The sequence below is a fragment of the Salmo salar genome, chromosome ssa19, assembly GCF_905237065.1.
Source record: "Salmo salar chromosome ssa19, Ssal_v3.1, whole genome shotgun sequence".
Lineage (NCBI taxonomy): Eukaryota > Metazoa > Chordata > Actinopteri > Salmoniformes > Salmonidae > Salmo > Salmo salar.
Window position 1 is genome coordinate 21,873,307 of NC_059460.1, and position 18,988 is coordinate 21,892,294.

At 42.6% G+C, this 18,988-nt stretch overlaps 1 protein-coding gene across 1 annotated transcript in view; it reads right to left on the reverse strand.

The window, feature by feature from the left end:
• The window catches only part of LOC106578577 (cadherin-10), a 69,784-nt gene that overhangs the window by 6,346 nt on the left and 44,450 nt on the right, over nt 1-18,988 (reverse strand). The window contains exons 7-8 of the mRNA XM_014157565.2: nt 13,990-14,249; nt 9,570-9,706 (exon numbers count right to left, since the gene is read on the reverse strand). Of these exons, the coding sequence (XP_014013040.1) occupies nt 9,570-9,706; nt 13,990-14,249 (397 nt within the window). The remainder of the gene's footprint in view (nt 1-9,569; nt 9,707-13,989; nt 14,250-18,988) is intronic.

Below are 18,988 nucleotides of genomic sequence, written 5' to 3' on the forward strand. Positions count from 1 at the left end.
TGCCGGCTACAGTTCCACTTTGGACTTGCTGCAGGGCTCGGTTGGTTGGCTATAGCGGCTAATATTAGCTAAGTTATGTGGTAATATAGCGTTATTTGCACATTTCACAATTTTTACTTCAATATTGCATAGATTCCCTTTGTTGTTTTTATTTTATCAAGTTAAAACTCTTGATAATTTTGCACATTCTTGCCGGAGCGCACAAATCTGTGGGACAAGGGGCTGGCCAGGTGGCATAGTTCGGCTACATTACATATACCCCTCGGCTGCCTGACATTTGGCAGAAGTTGGAAGGATTGGGTTTTTAGGAGCAGTGTTCAGTTACTCAAAGGGCAGGTTTTAGGAAAACAAATATGATGATGCCATTTTACCCCAGGGCACACTGGGTGCCTCAGTGTAAAGGTCCTAATGGTGATTTGAAGTATGGCTAATGGAAAGAGAATATTGAGGGGATCTTAGGCGTTAAAGGAAAATAAAAACTAAAAAGTTTATCCAAGTAGGGGCTTTAAATGGGCAAAGCTAAGCAACAGGTCAGCGTGACCTCAGAGGAGGAGTGCGACAGAGCCACTAAGGTATTTGCCTATTTAGATTACCTGTATGTCAAACAGGTTCCTATACCCCTGTTGAGGTAACATTTTTAAAGTAGCAAATCGTATTTCTCTCAAATTTTGTGCATACATTTGTGGACATTTCTCCTTTGCCAAGATAATCCATCCACCTGACAGGTGTGGCTTATCAAGAAGCTGGTTAAACAGTATGATCATTACACAGGTGTACCTTTTGCTGGGGACAATAAAAGGCCACTCTAAAATGTGCAGTTTTGTCACACAATGCCACAGTTTTGAGGGAGCGTGTAATTGGCATGCTGACTGCAGGGATGTCCACCAGAGCTGTTGACAGAGAATTGAATGTTCATCTCTTTACCATACTTCACAGGGGAGCCGTTTGAATGTAAACTTCTTTATTTTTATCAAAATGTGTTTCTTTGCAGAAATGCCTTCTCGAACATGTGAACTTTCATGTGCCTTAATAACAAATGTGTATGCCATCTGTAAATACGAATCAAATTGTTAAATTACAAGCCTTGTTTGTTAAGCCACAGAAAAAGTCAGCAACCTTCCCACTAGCCATGATTGGCTGAGATAATGAGTGGGCTGGACATGCCGAGAGATGAGTTTGGATTGGTCTGCCATATAGTACACTTCTGTCTATTTGAGCTGGTCAGTAAGTCTAGGTAATCCTGTCAACGCTGCTTTTTATAAAATGTATTGCGTTGTAAAACTGCATAAACCTAATGTCAAGTTAAAGTTAGCTTGCTAACATTAGCTGGCTGGCTCATTAGCTAACGTTACGTGTGTGCTCTCCACTTTCTGGAGGACTGTTTTGAAATCAGTGGAAATTGAGTATGTTAACTAAGGAGATGGAGAAAACACCTGTCTCCAGATTACATTTTCAAACTAAGGGCAATCATGGCATTCAACAGGAGACGCCTCCATCCATAATATGAACGGGTAAGATAATCTAGCTAGCTACATTTTCAGACATTACACGTTTATCATTTTGACATAGTCTTTTCATCTCAAGTTAAAGTGTACTGCTAGCTAATGTTAGCTGGCTGGCTCGCTTGCTAACGATACATGTATAATCTTGTAATTCGTATCTCAGAGCCACTAGTTATAGCCTAATGGTAGCTAGCTTGAACCTGGTTGGTTAGCTACCTGCAGATGAATGCAGGGTAGTAATGTCATGAGTTGGGATTATGGTTCATTCAACACCAGTTGAATATGGCCGGTGTCAGTAAACGTTGGCAAAAAAGCGTAATTCAATTGTTGCCAGCAGCACAGTTACAGTCACCAACGCTCTGGATAACATGAAAACAGGCTAACCAGATCTGCTAGGGCGAGTAAAATGGTCACAAAATGGTCATTGTTATCTCATTATGTGTCTGGAAGTAGCTTGCAAGCTAGCCAATGTTAGCCAGTTAGCATGGGTTCTGACCTGCCGTTGTTAAGTCTGAACGCTCCGAGAGGAAAGTGCTCTGAATTTATGAGCGGACAATCTGACAGCACAGTTGCAGTCACCAACGCTCTGGATAACATAACAGCCTAACCAGCTCTCTTAGGGTGAGTAATGTTCAGTGAGCTGTTCTCTCATTTGTGTCTGGAAGTAGATAGCAAGTTAACTTGGGTGCTTGACTGCTGTTGTACCCTTAAAGAGATGCTGAAGGTTACAAGTTTATCAACTAACAAAGCAAAATTACTTTCCCGTTGTTCCTCAACTGTAGTGTATGATATACCATTTTGTAGCGCCGAGTCTCTACTTTTATCCAATGTAAAAACGCAATTTCAAATTTTGCTACATAAGACCGAAATGAGTCGGTCGGTCACATTTGGCAGTACGTCCAACCAGCCTCAAACGCAGACCACATGTATAGCGGCATGTGGGCGAACGGTTTTCTGTTGTCAACGTTGTGAACAGTGCCCCATGGTGGTGGTGGGGTTATAGTATGGGCAGGTGTAAGCTACGGACAACGAACTCAATTGCATGTTATCGATGGCAATTTGAATGCACAGTTACCGTAACAAGTTACTGAGGCCCATTGTTGTGCCATTCCTCCACCGCCGTCACCTCATATTTCAGCATGATAATGCACGGCCCCATGTTGCAAGGATCTGTAGACAATTTACGGAAGCTGAAAATCTCCCAGTTCTTCAATGGCCTGCATACTCACCAGATGTCACGAATTGACCATGTTTGGGATACTCTGGATTGGTGTGTACGACAGCATGTTCCAGTTCCTGCCAATATCCAGAAACTTCGCAGAGGAGAACATTCCACAGGCCAAATTCAACAGCCTGATCAACTGTATGCGAAGGAGATGTGTTGTGCTGCATTAGGCAAATGGTGGTAACACTAGATACTGACTTGCCCCTGCCTTTTTTTAAGGTATCTGTGACCAACAGAGGCATATCTGTATTCCCAGTCATGTGAAATCCATTGATTTTGGCCTAATGAATTTATTTCAATTGACTGATTTACTTATAATAACTTTAACTCAATAAAATCTTTGAAATTGTTACATGTTGCATTTTATATTTTTGTTCAGTGTATGTCCCGATTGAACACAATTTACGGGAACAGTTCCTCTTGGTTTGAAGAGGGTGCCCTAACTCAGGACCTGCCCTAACTCAGGGACTGTGCTTTGATGACTTATGCTAGGAGGCCATGTTACTGGAAAAGGAACATGGTAGCAAAAAGTGGGCTGAGGTAAAATGTTCTGCTGTTGCAGAGTCTAATACATTGAGGTCTCTGACTGAAAGCAGGCCCTTAACTACTTGGGATTTTGAAGGTAATACAATCTGCTATCACTGCAAACAGGCTGGTTCTGTAGGGGGCTCTCAAAATCTGAGCCGGCTTTAAACTAGCCAGCCCTGCTGCGGAGGTTCGAGCAGAGGGGTCAGCTGGTACTGCAAACTCAACTTTTATTGTCCAACAGTGGACATTTGTATAGATGGAGTTAAACTCACTGGGCTATTATATAATGCCTCTTAGGTCACCCTGGTGCAACAGCAACTATTGAACAAACACTTCCTTAACAGCAAGATACAGTATGTGTGGGAGAGGCTTCTTCAATTCTGACCATCAAAGCTACAAATGGCCTAGACCATCCATTTGTAGGTTATGCAATTATGGATTTTAAAATTGAAGGTGTCAAGATACCAAACTGTGGAGTTGGGATTGTCAAAGACAAATGTTCAACTAACCCCCTGATCGTGGGCATGAACGTTATTAATGCAAGAAAAGAGAGCCAAGAGAAGCCAAGAGAGGCCAGTGTCTTTGTCCTGCCAGAACCCCAAGTTCCAACAGATCTGGAAACGAGCCTTTGCCACCTGCCAACAGACCATCTGCACCAGTGGGGGGGGATGAGTCCCTTTGCCACCTGCCAACAGACCATCGGCACCAGTGGAGGGGATAAATTCCTGGATTACTTCTGGCCTGCCAACAGACTGGGGATTCATGTTCCAACCAGGAACGAAGTTGGGGTATTGGGATGTGCCTGGATGGGCCCGCATGGAATGGCAGTGACTACTGTGGGCTCGTGAAGGCCTTACCGGACCCTAATGCTGTAGGGGTGGAAAGAACACTGGATGTCGTAAAAGAATGGGGAGTTCCAGTTCATACTTTCAATCTGAACCCTTTCATGTCTGTCTATAGGCCGCTACCAGAAGCTGCGGAGTGTCAATCATGTTGATGAGGTGGATGTACATGGAGCTGGAGATCTGAGCATGATGCTGGACTCTGATGGTGTAGTCCATGTGGGCGTTGTTGAGCCCTACACAATGTGGAGTCCAGCTTTGATGTGAGCAGCCTGATGGACAGACCAGGACTCACTGAAAAACAGCAATCGATCTCAGTGCTCTGTTGCAGAAGTGGGAGAAGGTTTTTGCTGAAGATTTTGGAAGGACTGACATTGTTCAACATAGAATACCTACAGTGGATGCAGCTCCAATTGGGTAGACGTTTCGGCCCTTACCCCCCATGATGTACAGGATTCTACTGTCAGGTATGCTAGAAAATTGTATCATCCGCAAAAGATCCAGTTCTTGGGTTGCACCCATTGTTATATTAAAGAAAAAGGTTGGAAGTTGGCATTTTTTTTAAATGTTAACCTGTTAGGGCTAGGGGGCAGTATTGACACGGCTGGATAAAAAACATACCCGATTTAATCTGGTTACCACTCCTACCCAGTAACTAGAATATGCATATACTTATTACATATGGATAGAAAACACCCTAAATTTTCTAAAACTGTTTGAATGGTGTCTGTGAGTATAACAGAACTCAAATGGCAGGTCAAAACCTGAGAGATTCCTTTACAGGAAGTGGCCTGTCTGACCATTTCTTGAACTTCTTTTCCATCTCTATCATTTACTAAGGATCTCTGCTCTAACGTGACACTTCCCACGTCGTCCATAGGCACTCAGAGCCCGGGAAAAAACATAATGTCGTCATTCCAGCCCCAGGCTGAAACACATTATCGCCTTTCTCAAGTGGCCGATCAAGGGACACTGGGCTTATGCGCGTGACCCCGACCGCCCCAGCCTTTGGGATTTTTTCCTCTGTTTGCCGAAAAGGAGATTCCCTGTCGGAATATTATCGCTTTTCTACGAGAAAAATGTCGTAAAAATTGATTTTAAACAGCGGTTGACATGCTTCGAAGTACGGTAATGGAATATTTAGAATTTTATTGTCACGAATTGCGCCATGCGCGCGACACTTCTTTACTATTTCGGATAGTGTCTGGAACGCACGAACAAAACGCCGCTATTCGGATATAACGATGGATTATTTTGGACCAAACCAACATTTGTTATTGAAGTAGCAGTCCTGGGTGTGCATTCTGACGAAGACAACAAAAGGTAATCAAACTTTTATAATAGTAAATATGATTATGGTGAGTGCTAAACTTGCCGGGTGTCTAAATAGCGAGCCCGTGATGCCTGGGCTATGTACTTAGAATATTGCAAAATGTGCTTTCACCAAAAAGCTATTTTAAAATCGGACATATCGAGTGCATAGAGGAGGTCTGTATCTATAATTCTTAAAATAATTGTTATGCTTTTTGTGAACGTTTATCGTGAGTAATTTAGTAAAATGTTAGCGAATTCCCCGGAAGTTTGCTGGGGGTATGCTAGTTGTGAACGTCACATGCTAATGTAAAAAGCTGGTTTTTGATATAAATATGAACTTGATTGAACAAAACATGCATGTATTGTATAACATAATGTCCTAGGGTTGTCATCTGATGAAGATCATCAAAGGTGAGTGCTGCATTTAGCTGTCTTCTGGGTTTTGGTGACATTATATGCTGGCTTGAAAAATGGGTGTCTGATTATTTCTGGCTTGGTACTCTGCTGACATAATCTAATGTTTTGCTTTCGTTGTAAAGCCTTTTTGAAATCGGACAGTGTGGTTAGATTAACGAGAGTCTTGTCTTTAAATGGCTGTAAAATAGTCATATGTTTGAGAAATGAAGTAATAGGATTTTTAAGGTTTTGAAAATCGCGCCACAGGCTGGCAGTGGCTGTTACGTAGGTGGGACGCAAGCGTCCCACCTAGCCCATAGAGGTTGAAGTACATTGAACTTTGTGACTCACAAGGATGCTTTTCCCTTTCCCAGAGTTGAGGCGACTCACCACACTCAGCAAACCTTCACGACCCTAGACCTGGCCAGCAGATAATGCACCTGCCACCTTCCAACCATTGCTAAAACAATGTCTCAGTGGGCAGATCAAAGAGTCCCTTTTAGTCTTGATGAGATCATTGTCTGCACTTTGGACTTCTCATCCCACTTGCAGCACCTTGACGAGGTCTTTGAAAATCTTTAGAGACATGGACTGAAGCTGCAACCTAACAAGTGTAATCTTCTTCAACAGCAGATAAACTTCCTGAGGCACGTGGTAGACAGACAATATTTATTCTGTTACTGACTGGGCCACCTTGACCACGGTCAAACAAGTCAGGGCTTTCCTAGGGGGTACCACAGACATTTTGTATCAGGATTTGCTAAGATTGCACGCTCCTTGAATGCACTATTGATTGGCATTCCTGCTGACAAGAGGTCAGGGACCAATAAGGTCAATTGGTCGCCAGCCTGTCAATCCTCGTTTGAGCCGCTGAAGGCAGCCGTAACCCAGGCCCCAGTCTTGGCTTATGTAGATTTCTTTCCTACCCTTTGTAGTTTATACTGATGCAAGAAACCACGGGCTTGGGGCAGTCCTAACTCAAATGCAAGACGGCTGTGAGCATGTGATAGCCTACACTAGTTGCAGCCTGCACCCAACTACAGCTCTTTCAAGTTAGAACTCTGGGCCTTGAAGTGGGCCATCACAGAGAAATTTCGGGACTACCTGAAGGGTATTAATTTAACTGTTTTTACAGATAATAACCCAGTTGCCCAACTACAGACTGCCCGGCTAGGTGCCGTGGAGCAAAGGTGGGTTGCCCAACTCCCCTCCATTGCTTTCACTGAGAAGTGTCGTTCTGCATAAGAGAACACCAATGCTGAGGTCCTGTCTAGGTTCCCTCCAGTCTCCTTGCCCACAGGAAATGTGAGCAGCTGCATGCTGGCCGGCATGAATCTAACCAATGCTGTGGCGGCACGAGGTCCACAGGAGAACTCTGAGCTACCGTGTGATGACTGAAAAACCTGACAAGCAGTTGACCCTGATGTTCAGACAGTCAAGTGGTATGTTGGAATGGGATTGATTCCAGGGAGCCTAGAGAGGAGGGCTATGCCCCAAAAAGTAAAATGTCTGTTCCAACAACAGAGGAAACTAGAGATCTGTTAAGATGTGATGTGCCATGAAGTAATTGACTAACACCCATGAGCATTCTATCCCAGATTGTCTGCCGAGCTTCTAGGTGCAGAGAGGTGTGGAGGAAGTACCATGTAACCGCTGAACCATGAGTGGAGCAGACTTTGTTCAGCATTCGGTGACACTTCTACTGGCCACAGATGGAGGAGGAGGTATGGGGTTTCCCCTCTGGATGCGTTGTCTGTAGCCTGCAGAAAGACAGAGTAGATGCCAGGGCCCCCCTTAATCCCCATTCCAGCGTCCTTCCCCCTGGAAGTGGTTGCCCTAGACTTCCCTTCCCTCAGTAGGCCCCTAGACACTTATCAAAACATCTTGGTCATGATTGACATGTTTACCTGATATACATGGGCTGTCCCTACTCGTGCTCAGACAGCAAAAACCAAAGTCGGAGCAGTATGGTCCCATGTAGTCGAGACATTTTTGTTGCCCCTCCCATTTCCACTCTGATATGAGCCCACATTTTTTTGTCAGCTTTGATGCCAGCCATCCTGAAGAAGCCTCAAGTCTGTGAAATGTATGACATTTCTAAGAGTAGTACAACCAAATACAATCCAGCAGGGAATGACAGGGTAGAGCGAATGAACAAAACAAAGAAAATGGGGGACCCAGCTGAGCAACACAATAAGTACTATGACTGCAAAATACAAGCTTTATCTCTACTTCCAAGTGAGCAGGTGTGGGTGCGAGACAGGAAGAGGAAGGGACAGGGTGAGCACCTGAACAGGAACCTACACCCATAGTTGAGGCAGAGGCTGGAGTAGACCCCCCATTCAATGTTTTTTTTATGTTGTCCCTGCTGCTGAGCCCCATAGGCCAGATGAAGCAGATGTTATAACCCGGCCCCTGCTCGGGCTAACCTTGGACAACCTGTAACAGCTGTCTTCAGAAATGGACCAAGGCGCAGCGGGTATGTGGATACTCATAGTTTTTTAATCAACTCAAGTAAAGCATCCACAGGCAAAAAACAATAAACAAGACAGCAACAGTTTTGCAGGCTAACTAACGCAGTGCAAAAACAACTACCCACAACCCCAAAGAAAAACACACACTCCTATATAGGACTCCCAATCAAAGGCAACTCAACACACCTGCCTTCAATTGGGAGTCCTAATCACCAATACAACACTTAACACACAAAAAACCTGCCACGTCCTGACCAAAACTAATAGAATACCTCCCTCTGCTGGTCAGGACGTGACACAACCACCAGCTCACTATAGAGACCAAGACATGGCATGTGACAGGGACTGGCTACATTCAAGTTTGCGGGGATGACACGCTGCTGTGAACAATACACTTTGATTTACAGTGGAATTAGAAAGACTCACATTGTTGCAGACTGATTATCCTACACGATTGCCTGAAACATTGATTAATCCATGACATTGTATTTGCATGTTTATTTTAGTTTTCTTCCAAATACTCGCTCCTGCCATGAACACTGAACTTCCTAATGAGAATCCCATTGGACAATTGGGTCTGATAAGCGACTCTTTGAGCCAACCGAAACTGTGGTCGCTGCCCATGTGGACCTATTGGGCTGGGACAGGGGTTGTCCGACCTGGTTGTGACCGGATATATGCGGATGTGGAACGAGTGGAGCAAAAAGCCTTGGATATTACTCGGAGCCGACCCCCGATTGACCAAGCCAGCCATCCTGAAGCGTAGCAGCACTTTTGTATCAAGGCAAACTACACACATCCTGGTCCGATCAGCTGAAGCCAGCTACCTAGGAAGATTGTAAGTAGACTGTCTATTTTATGTAGTGGAAGATGAACCGATTATAATGCTGGCTACGGGCCCTCGCAGGATTTGCTGCTGGGCTCGGTTGGTTAGCTATAGCGGCTAATATTAGTTATGTGGTGTTATTTGCATATTGCGCAGATGCCCTTGTTTTTAACTTTTTTCTTTCTTGATTTTATACATTTAAAACTTTTGCCAATTTTGCACACTCGTGCCAGAGTGCACGTATCTGTGGAACAAGGCGCTGGACAGTTTTCTCTGTGTTTTAGAGCACGCTACTTGGCTGCGGATGTCTTGTTGTCTTATTCTAATTTATCTGAGTTCCTTGGGCTTATAACCACACCTAGTTGGCGTAGTTCGGCTACATTACATATACCCCTCGGCTGCCTGACACATGCATAGACATTTTTTGCAAAACAAGGTAAAGAAAAGGGATTATAATCTTACTTATTTCAGTTGCAACAACAGAGATGTTATGCCATTTGGACATCTCCCTGTCGAGGGCTTTCAGTGTTGTAATGGTGCCATTTACAGAATCAATGTTGAATAGTCTCTCCAGATCGGTATGGCGGTCAATGGAGTATCTGCAGAGTAATACAAATACATAATTTTGATTGTGTAAAAATATCAATATTAGTTATATACGCATCATTTACACAATCAAATGAAAGAATCTGGACATTATTTATTTCCCCAGACAGTAGGCTATTTGCACAAGGCTGTCCCTGTTTCTTGTGATCCATTACATTAGAGCATAATAACACACGACTCTATGAGAAAATAAATTACAAATCACACATTTTTGGTCCCCACAGTACATATCATTCCTCTCCTTCTGTTTCCTTTGTCAGGAAATTATGAATCCTCATATACTGCTGTCTCATTTATCACTGTCAACTTACATATTCCACTGACATTTCATAATTTGCAACACAATCCTCCCATGCCGCACAAGCAGAGACAGGGTTGTCTCCATGTTGGAGACAGATACACAGACAGAAAAATACACAGACAGGCACCATATGTGTGGAATGGCAGAACAGAGCAGTGTGAATCGATAGAGCAAATGAGGCTCTTTCAGTTTGACTTTGTGCCGCTACCGCACTGGGCTAGTTTACATAATTATGTGGATATAAACAGTGTCTGTATTCTCTTCACAGTGCCACAAACTTCCGCTGGGAAATCACCAGGAGGGGCCGATGAATAATTTGCTTTTCTTCCAACCTCCCTTCCTCTCTCCCTCACTCCACACTGACACTCGGATACACGGATGGATTAGATTTATCCAAGTGAACCATATTTCCACCCCCAAAAAAACCTTATTAGAGGAAACTTTGAATTGTTGTTATAGACTTGATACCACACCAATAATCATTTGTTTCTCTTGCTGTGTTTATTCTTACACCATAACCATCCATTAGGTCATAAAACAATCAAATGACCTCAAACGGCTTTATTCAGCAGCAGAACATCGAATCTACTTAAGAGCCCTTTTCCCAACAATGCAAAGTAAAAAAGTACGAAAAGTAGAAAATACAAAAGCTAACACAATAGATAACAATAACAAGGCTATATACAAGTAGTACCGGTACAGAATCGATGTGCAGGGGTACAAGTTACTATGTACATATAGGTAGGGGGAAAATAACTAGGCAATTAGGATAGATAATAAATAGAGTAGCAGCAGTGTATGTGAGTGTCTGTGGGGAATCATTTTGATGTGTGTGTGTGTGTGTGTGTGTGTGTGTGTGTGTGTGTGTGTGTGTGTGTGTGTGTGTGTGTGTGTGTGTGTGTGTGTGTGTGTGTGTGTGTGTGTGTGTGTTTTGAAGTGTCAGTGTAAGTTTATGTGAATGTGTGGGTAGAATCCAGTGAGTATGCATAGTCAGTGCAAGAGAGTGAATGCAAAAAAGGATGAAATCTAATTTTATTTGTCACATGCGCCAAATACAATAGGATTAGACCTTACTGTGAAATGCTTATTTACAAATCCTTAAACAACAATGCAGTTCAAGAAATAGAGTTAGGAAAATATTTACTAAATAAACTAAAGTAAAAAGCAACGAGGCTATACACAGGAGGTACAGAGTCAATGTGTGGGGTTACACGTTAGTCGATGTAATTTGTACAAGTAGGTAGGGGTTAAGTCACTATGCATAGATAATTAACAGTGCGTAGCAGCAGTGTAAAAACAAAGGGGGGGGGGGGGGTGTCAATGTAAATAGTCTGGGTGGCCATTTGATTAATTGTTCAGCAGTCTTATGGCTTGGGGGTAGAAGCTGTTAAGGAGCCTTTTGGTCCTAGACTTGGTGCTCCAGTACCGCTTGTCATGCGGTAGCGGAGAGAACAGTCTATGACTTGGGAAACTGGAGTCTTTGACAATTTTTTGTGCCTTCCTATGACACCGGCTAGTATATATATGTCCTGGATGGCAGGAAGCTTGGCCCCAGTGATGTACTGGGCCATTCGCACTACCCTCTGTAGCGCCTTACAGTCGGGTGCCGAGCAGTTACCATACCAAGTGGTGATGCAACGGGTCAGGATGCTCTCAATGGTGCATCTGTAGACCTTTTTGAGGATCTGGGGACCCATGCCAAATCTTTTCAGTCTCCTGAGGGGGAAAAGGTGTTGTCGTGCTCTCTTCACAAGTGTCTTGGTGGGGTTGGACCATGATAGTTTGATGGTGATGTGGACACCAAGGAACTTGAAACTCTCGACCCGCTGCAACCCTGTCGATGTTAATGGGGGTCTGTTCAGCCCTCCTTTTCCTGTAGTCCACGATCAGCTTCTTTGTCTTGCTCACATTAAGGGAGAGGTTGTTGTCCTGGCACCACACTGCAGTTGTGGGTGAACAGGGAGTACAGGAGGGGAATAAGCATGCACCCCTGAGGGGCCCCAGTGTTGATGATCAGCGTGGCAGATGTGTTGTTGCCTATCCTTACCACCTGGGGTGGCCCGTCAGGAAGTCCAGGATCCAGTTGCAGAGGGGGGTGTTTAGTCCCAGGGTCCTTAGCTTAGTGATGAGCTTTGTGGGCACTATGGTGTTAAACGCTGAGCAGTAGTCAATGAATAGGATTTTCAAATACAGTTGAAGTCAGGAGATTACATACACTTAGGTTGGAGTCATTAAAACAAATTTTTCAACCACTCCACACATTTCTTTTTAACAAAATATAGTTTTGGCAATTCGGTTAGGACATCTATTTTGTGCATGACACAAGTCATTTTTCCAACAATTGTTAACAGACAGATTATTTCACTTATAATTCACTGTATAACAATTCCAGTGGGTCAGAAGTGTACATACACTAAGTTGACTGTGCCTTTAAACAGCTTGGAAAATTCCAGAAAATTATGTAATGGCTTTAGAAGCTTCTGATAACCTAATAGACATAATTTGAGTCAATTGGAGGTGTACCTGTCAATGTATTTCAAGGTCTACCTTCAAACTCAGTCCCTCTTTGCTTGACATCATGGAAAAATCAAAATAAATCAGTCAAGACCTCAAAATAAAAAAATTGGGAGCAATTTCCAAATGACTGAAGGTACCACGTTCATCTGTAAAAACAATAGTATGCAAGTATAAACACCATGGGACCACGCAGTCATCTTACCGCTCAGGAAGGAGACGCGTTCTGTCTCCTAGAGATAAACGTACTTTGGTGCGAAAAGTGGAAATCAATCCCAGAACAACGGCAAAGGACCTTCTGAAGATGCTGGAGGAAACACGTACAAAAGTATCTATATCCACAGTAAAACGAGTCTTATATTGACATTACCTGAAAGGCCGCTCAGCAAGGAAGAAGGCACTGCTCCAAAACCGCCATAAAAAAGTCAGACTACGGTTTGCAACTGCACATGGGGACAAAGATCATACTTTTTGGAAAAATGTCCTCTGGTCGGATTAAACAAAAATATTACTGTTTGGCCATAATAAACATTGTTATGTTTGGAGGAAAAAGGGGGAGGCTTGCAAGCCGAAGAACACCATCCCAACTGTGAAGCACGTGGGTGGCAGCCTCATGTTGTGGGGGGTGCTTTGCTGTAGGAGGGTCAGGTGCACTTCACAAAATAGATGGCTTCATGAGGAAATAAATGTATGTGGATATATTGAAGCAACATCTCAAGACATCAGTCAGGAAGTTAAAGCTTGGTCACAAATGGGTCTTCCAAATGGACAATGACCCCAAGCATACTTCCAAAGTTGTGGCAAAATGGCTTAAGGACAACAAAGTCAAGGTGTTGGAGTGGCCATCACAAAGTCCTGACATCAATCCTATAGAAAATGTGTGGGCAGAACTGAAAAAGCGTGTGCGAGGAAAGAGGCCAACAAACATGACTCAGTTACACCGGCTCTGTGAGGAGGAATGGGCCAAAATTCACCCAACTTATTGTGGGAAGCTTGTGGAAGGCTACCCAAAACGTTTGTCCCAAGTTAAACAATTTAAAGGCAAAGCTACCAAATACTAATTGAGTATGTAAACTTCTGATCCACTGGGAATGTGATGAAAGAAATAAAAGCTGAAATAAATAATTCTCTCCTATTATTCTGACATTTAACATTCTCAAAATAAAGTGGTGATCCTAACTGACCTAAGACAGGGAATTTTTACAAGGATTAAATGTCAGGAATTTTGAAAAACTGAGTTTAAATGTATTTGGCTAAGCTGTATGTAAACTTAATCCTCTGAATGAACAGCATATATAAAAAGTTGCTGATACAGATTAGTTCAGTATACTATATGGAACCGAGTTGGATTAGTAACCTCGCTCCTCAGCATGACATTCCTCCACATGTGCCATTGACTTCAAGTCAACTCAAATTGTACTGTTAAGCAAGCAGCGTGACCCTTGTCACATGATCACTTACTTGACTGGGTTGTTGTCAGCATCGAGGTCCTTGGCTGACACCACACCAACAAAGCTACCAGCGGCTGTATCCTCATGCACCTCGATGATGTAAGGGTTCCTGCTGAACACTGGCGGCTCGTCCACATCCTCTATTGTCACCCTCACCATGGCGTCATCTTTGAATGGAGGGTTGGGACTGTACATGAACCTGGGGTCCAGATAGGTGTTGGTCACCTCCACTTTAAATGAGAATGTCTTTTTTCTCTCGTAATCCAGTTGCTATGAAGAAAATGAAACAGATACATGATCAATAATTATTAAATAGAATAAATATACTATCCTAAATGTATGTCCTTTCATAACTGTAGGTTGATACTTTAATTGATAAACTTGGTGGATTTTTGGTTGAAGTAAAAATGAGTAAAATATAGTGGAGCTCCCCACCTACAGTGGCTTGCGTAAGTATTCACCCCCCTTGGCATTTTTTGTTGCCTTACAACCTGGAATTAAAATAGTTTTAGGGGGTTTTGTATCATTTGATTTACACAACATGCCTACCTCTTTGAAGATGCAAAATATTTTTTATTGTGAAACAAACAAGAAATAAAACAAAAAAACTGAAACGTACATAACTATTCACCCTCCAAAAGTCAATACTTTGTAGAGCCACCTTTTGCAGCAATTACAGCTGCAAGTCTCTTGGGGCATGTCTCTATAAGCTTGGCACATCTAGCCACTGGGAATTTTGCCCATTCGTCAAGGCAAAACTGCTCCAGCTCCTTCAAGCTGGATATGTCTGCTGGTGTACAGCAATCTTTAAATCATACCACAAATTTTCAATTGGATTGAGGTCGGGCTTTGACTAGGCCATTCCAAGACATTTAGATGTTCCCCTTAAACCACTCGAGTGTTGCTTTAGCAGTATGCTTAGGGTCACTGTCCTGCTGGAAGGTGAACCTCCGTCCCAGTCTCAAATCTTTGGAAGACTGAAACAGGTTTCCCTCAAGAATGTCCCTGTATTTAGTGACATCCATCATTCCTTCAATTCTGACCAGTTTCCCTGTTCCTGCAGATGAAAAACATCCCCACAGCATGATGCTGCCACCACCATGCTTCACTGTGGGGATGGTGTTCTCAGGGTGATGGAAGGTGATGGGTTTGTGCCAGAAATAGTGTTTTCCTTGATGGCCAAAAAGCTACATTTTAGTCTCATTTGATCAGAGTACCTTCCATATGTTTGGGGAGTCTCCCACTCGCCTTTTGGCACACACCAAACATGTTTGCTTGTTTTTTTCTTAAACAATGGCTTTATTCCTAGCCACTGTTCCGTAAAGTCCAGCTCTGTGGAGTGTATGGTTTAAAGTGGTCCTATGGACAGATACTCCAATTTCCGCTGTGGAGCTTTGCAGCTCCTTCAGGGTTGTCTTTGGTCTCTTTGTTGCCTCTCTGATTAATGCCCTCCTTGCTTGATCTGGCAGTTTTGGTGGGAGGCCCTCTCTTGGCAGGTTTGTTGTGGTGCCATATTCTTTCAATTTTTTTTAACAATGGGTTTAATGGTGCTCTGTGGGATGTTCAAAAAGTTTCTGATATTTTTTTTATAACCCAACCCTGATCTGTATTTCTCCACAACTTTGTCCCTGACCTGTTTGGAGAGCTCCTTGGTCTTTATGGTGCCACTTGCTTAGTGGTATTGCAGACTCTGGGGCCTTTCAGAACAGGTGTATATATACTGAGATCCTGTGACAGATCATGTGACACTTATATTGCACACATTTAGACTTTTTTGAACTACTTATGTGACTTCTGAAGGTAATTGGTTGCACCAGATCTTATTTAGGGGCTTCATAGCAAAGGGGGTGAATTCACATGCACGCACCAGTTTTCCGGATTTTTTGGGGGGTTTTAAGTTCGTTTTTTAAATTTCACTTCACCAATTTAGACTAATTTGTGTATGTCCATTACATTTTATTTCCATTCCATTTTGTGTATGTCCATTAATCCAAATAAAAATGTATTTAAACTCTACACTATAGCTGTATATTGTTCATTCTCAAGGCCTACAGTCTTAGAAAATGTGTTCTCTTTTTAACACATCCTTGTGTCGAGTTCGGGACAACACATGTGTTACGTTGACACAACATGATTTGTGTAAATGTTTTAAAATATTGTGTCAATTCCTGCAATTAATGTGTAAAAGCTGAAAACCATACAACACACCAGTCACGTACTGACCATAGAAAGCATTTATTTTCTATGGTAGAGTAGGTCAGGGCGTGACGGGGGGTTTTGTCTAGTTTATTTATGTCAATGTTGGTTCTAGTTTCTTTTTTCTATGTTGGGGGATTTGTCTAGTTTATGTATTTCTATGTGGGGTTCTAGTTTCTGTATTTCTATGTTGTTTATTGGGATGATCTCCAATTAGAGGCAGCTGGTAATCGTTGTCTCTAATTGGGGATCATATTTAAGTTGTTGTTTTTCCCACTAGGTTTTGTGGGAGATTATTTTGACTAAGTGTATGTTGCACCACTTCGTCACAGTTTGTTGTTTTGTATGTCTTGCATAGTTTCACAGTTTTAATAAAATGTGGAACGATACACACGCTGCGCCTTGGTCCCATTCTTCAGACAGTCGTGACAACACCCTAGATGTGTTAGATTATTGACCAATCACACTGCAGATATGAAGATAAATTACATTTCTTTTTCTAGACTAATCCAATCACTTAGATTTTTTTGCACCCGTTTTTGCACCCGTTACCGGGTGTTCAAGTTTAAATGGTTTAGGTAGTCTCCTCATAATGTTTCAAACCCTGGCTTTCATTCCATAGCAATGCGAAGTAGGGGTGCTGGTGCACCCCCTAAAATAAATAATAATACAAAAAGAAACTAAGTTATTCACAAAAGGGCACTGGACCTTTACAACTCCTGTTTTAATGGACCAATATAGAGTACCACAGTACGAGTCATAATACCCATAGAACTTTGCGGTCAAACAATGAAACGGTTCCAATCGTTTTTCAACCATACATTTTTCCCATAGGGGATTTTAGAAACACTTAAAATAAAGGCTCTGTTTCGTGTAGGCTAACCCGTGTGACATTTTGATAACCGTGTAAATATCTCTAGGACAAGGTGCCGCCGTAGGCGAGACAAAAATATTGCTGTACCTTGCAAAACAAGAAAAGTCTCAGTAAGCAAAATTACGTTCAAAAGATTTCTAAAATATGTATTTTCCCGAAATTGAAGTTCGGTTCAATTTACGTTTTGAATGAAAGTCGAAAAAAGACGTCTTTTCCAGACGTTGAAATCAGGTTCATTTTTGGTTCTGAATTGAAGTAGAAAATATGTATTTTCCGGATGTTAACATGTACATTTTCGGTTCTGAATGAAAGTTGAAAAGATGTCATTTATCTGTTTGGACCAAATCTGAACTAAACATAGACGTTTATGTTTCGGTCAAATCAAGGCTGGTCCAGACTGGACCAAAAAAAGACAGCTAGTTTCGACAGGACCAAAAAAAGACGTCCAAAAGATGTTGATGTTGATTCCTGTGACGAATCAATTTGGCTGTTTAAGCTCTGAATATCAGCTACCCAGCTACTGTACATCAGAAGTTATCCTGAGCCTATTTCTCATGTGTTTACATAGCGGGAAATGCAGAAGTCATTTTTTTCCTCGCTGTGTCAGATCAACAACAATTGACGGAAACAAACTAGAAACCAATGATCATGACAATTTAGCCCACGGGGTGAAACTCCTGGAGAGCAGTTGTGAGTAGCCTGATTATCCATTAAATATTGACCATTTTACTTCGACGTATCCTGTTTTCAGGATATTTTTTGATTTGATTGGGTGCCATTTAGGTATAAGTCTATTTGAATGTTATGATGGGCTCCCGAGTGGCGCAGTGGTCTAATGCTTCGAACACACTGACATTGCATTTTGGTACACCAGAATTACATTCATTTCCAATGAAACGCTGCGTTTCCCTTGCAGCATTGAGTTGCCGAGGCAGTTGCAGTGTGTTCGGTGTGGTGCATACGTTGGATTTATCGAAAGTTTGCGTGAAATTGTATGCATAGACGGCTTGACAGAAATGGTAGCAGAAGGTGAATGTTGGTGAAGGTGAAACTTTTGTTGCATACATATCCAGATGGTGCTATTTTGCGCAATGACGCTGTCGGTGTGTTCGAAGCGTAAGGCACTGCATCTCGGTGCAAGAGGCATCACTACAGTCCCTGGTTCGATTCCAGCCTTTATCAGATCCAGTTGTGATTGGGAGTCCCATAGGGCGGAGCACAATTGGACCAGTGTCGTCCGTCATTGTAAATAAGAATTTGTTCTTAACTGACTTGCCTAGTTAAATAAAGGTTAAATAAAAATAAAAAAATAAAAAATATGTAAAAAGTGTCTGTCTCATTACATTGTCATACATTTTATCTCCAGCCTGCTCGGCCAAGGAAACCTATTTCATGAATCTCCCAACGAACAGTGCTTGTGCTGACGTTGCTTCCAGAGGCAGTTTGGAACTCTGTAGTGAGTGTTACAGACGATTTTTATGCGCTACACGCTTTAGCACTTCACACACACACACACACACACACTTGTGCGGCCTACCACTTTGCGGCTGAGCCGTTGTTGATCCTAGACGTTTCCACTTCATAACAACAGCACTTACAGTTGACTGGGCAAGCTCTAGCAGTGCAGAAATGTTACAAACTGACTTGTTGGAAAGGTGGCATCCTATGACGGTGCCACGCTGAAAGTCACTGAGCTCTTCATTAACCAGACCATTCTACTGACAATGTTTGTCTCTGGAGATTGCATGACTGTGTGCTCGATTTTATACACCTGTCAGCAATGGGTGTGGCTAAAATAGCTGAATCCACCAATTTGAAGGGGTGTCCACATACCTTTGTGTATATATAGTGTATTAGTGGACAAATAAAGCCCTCTGCAGCTTGGGAAACCTTTTGTTTTCTCTCACAAAAGTAGTGCACTGAAAGCCACGCCCGCACT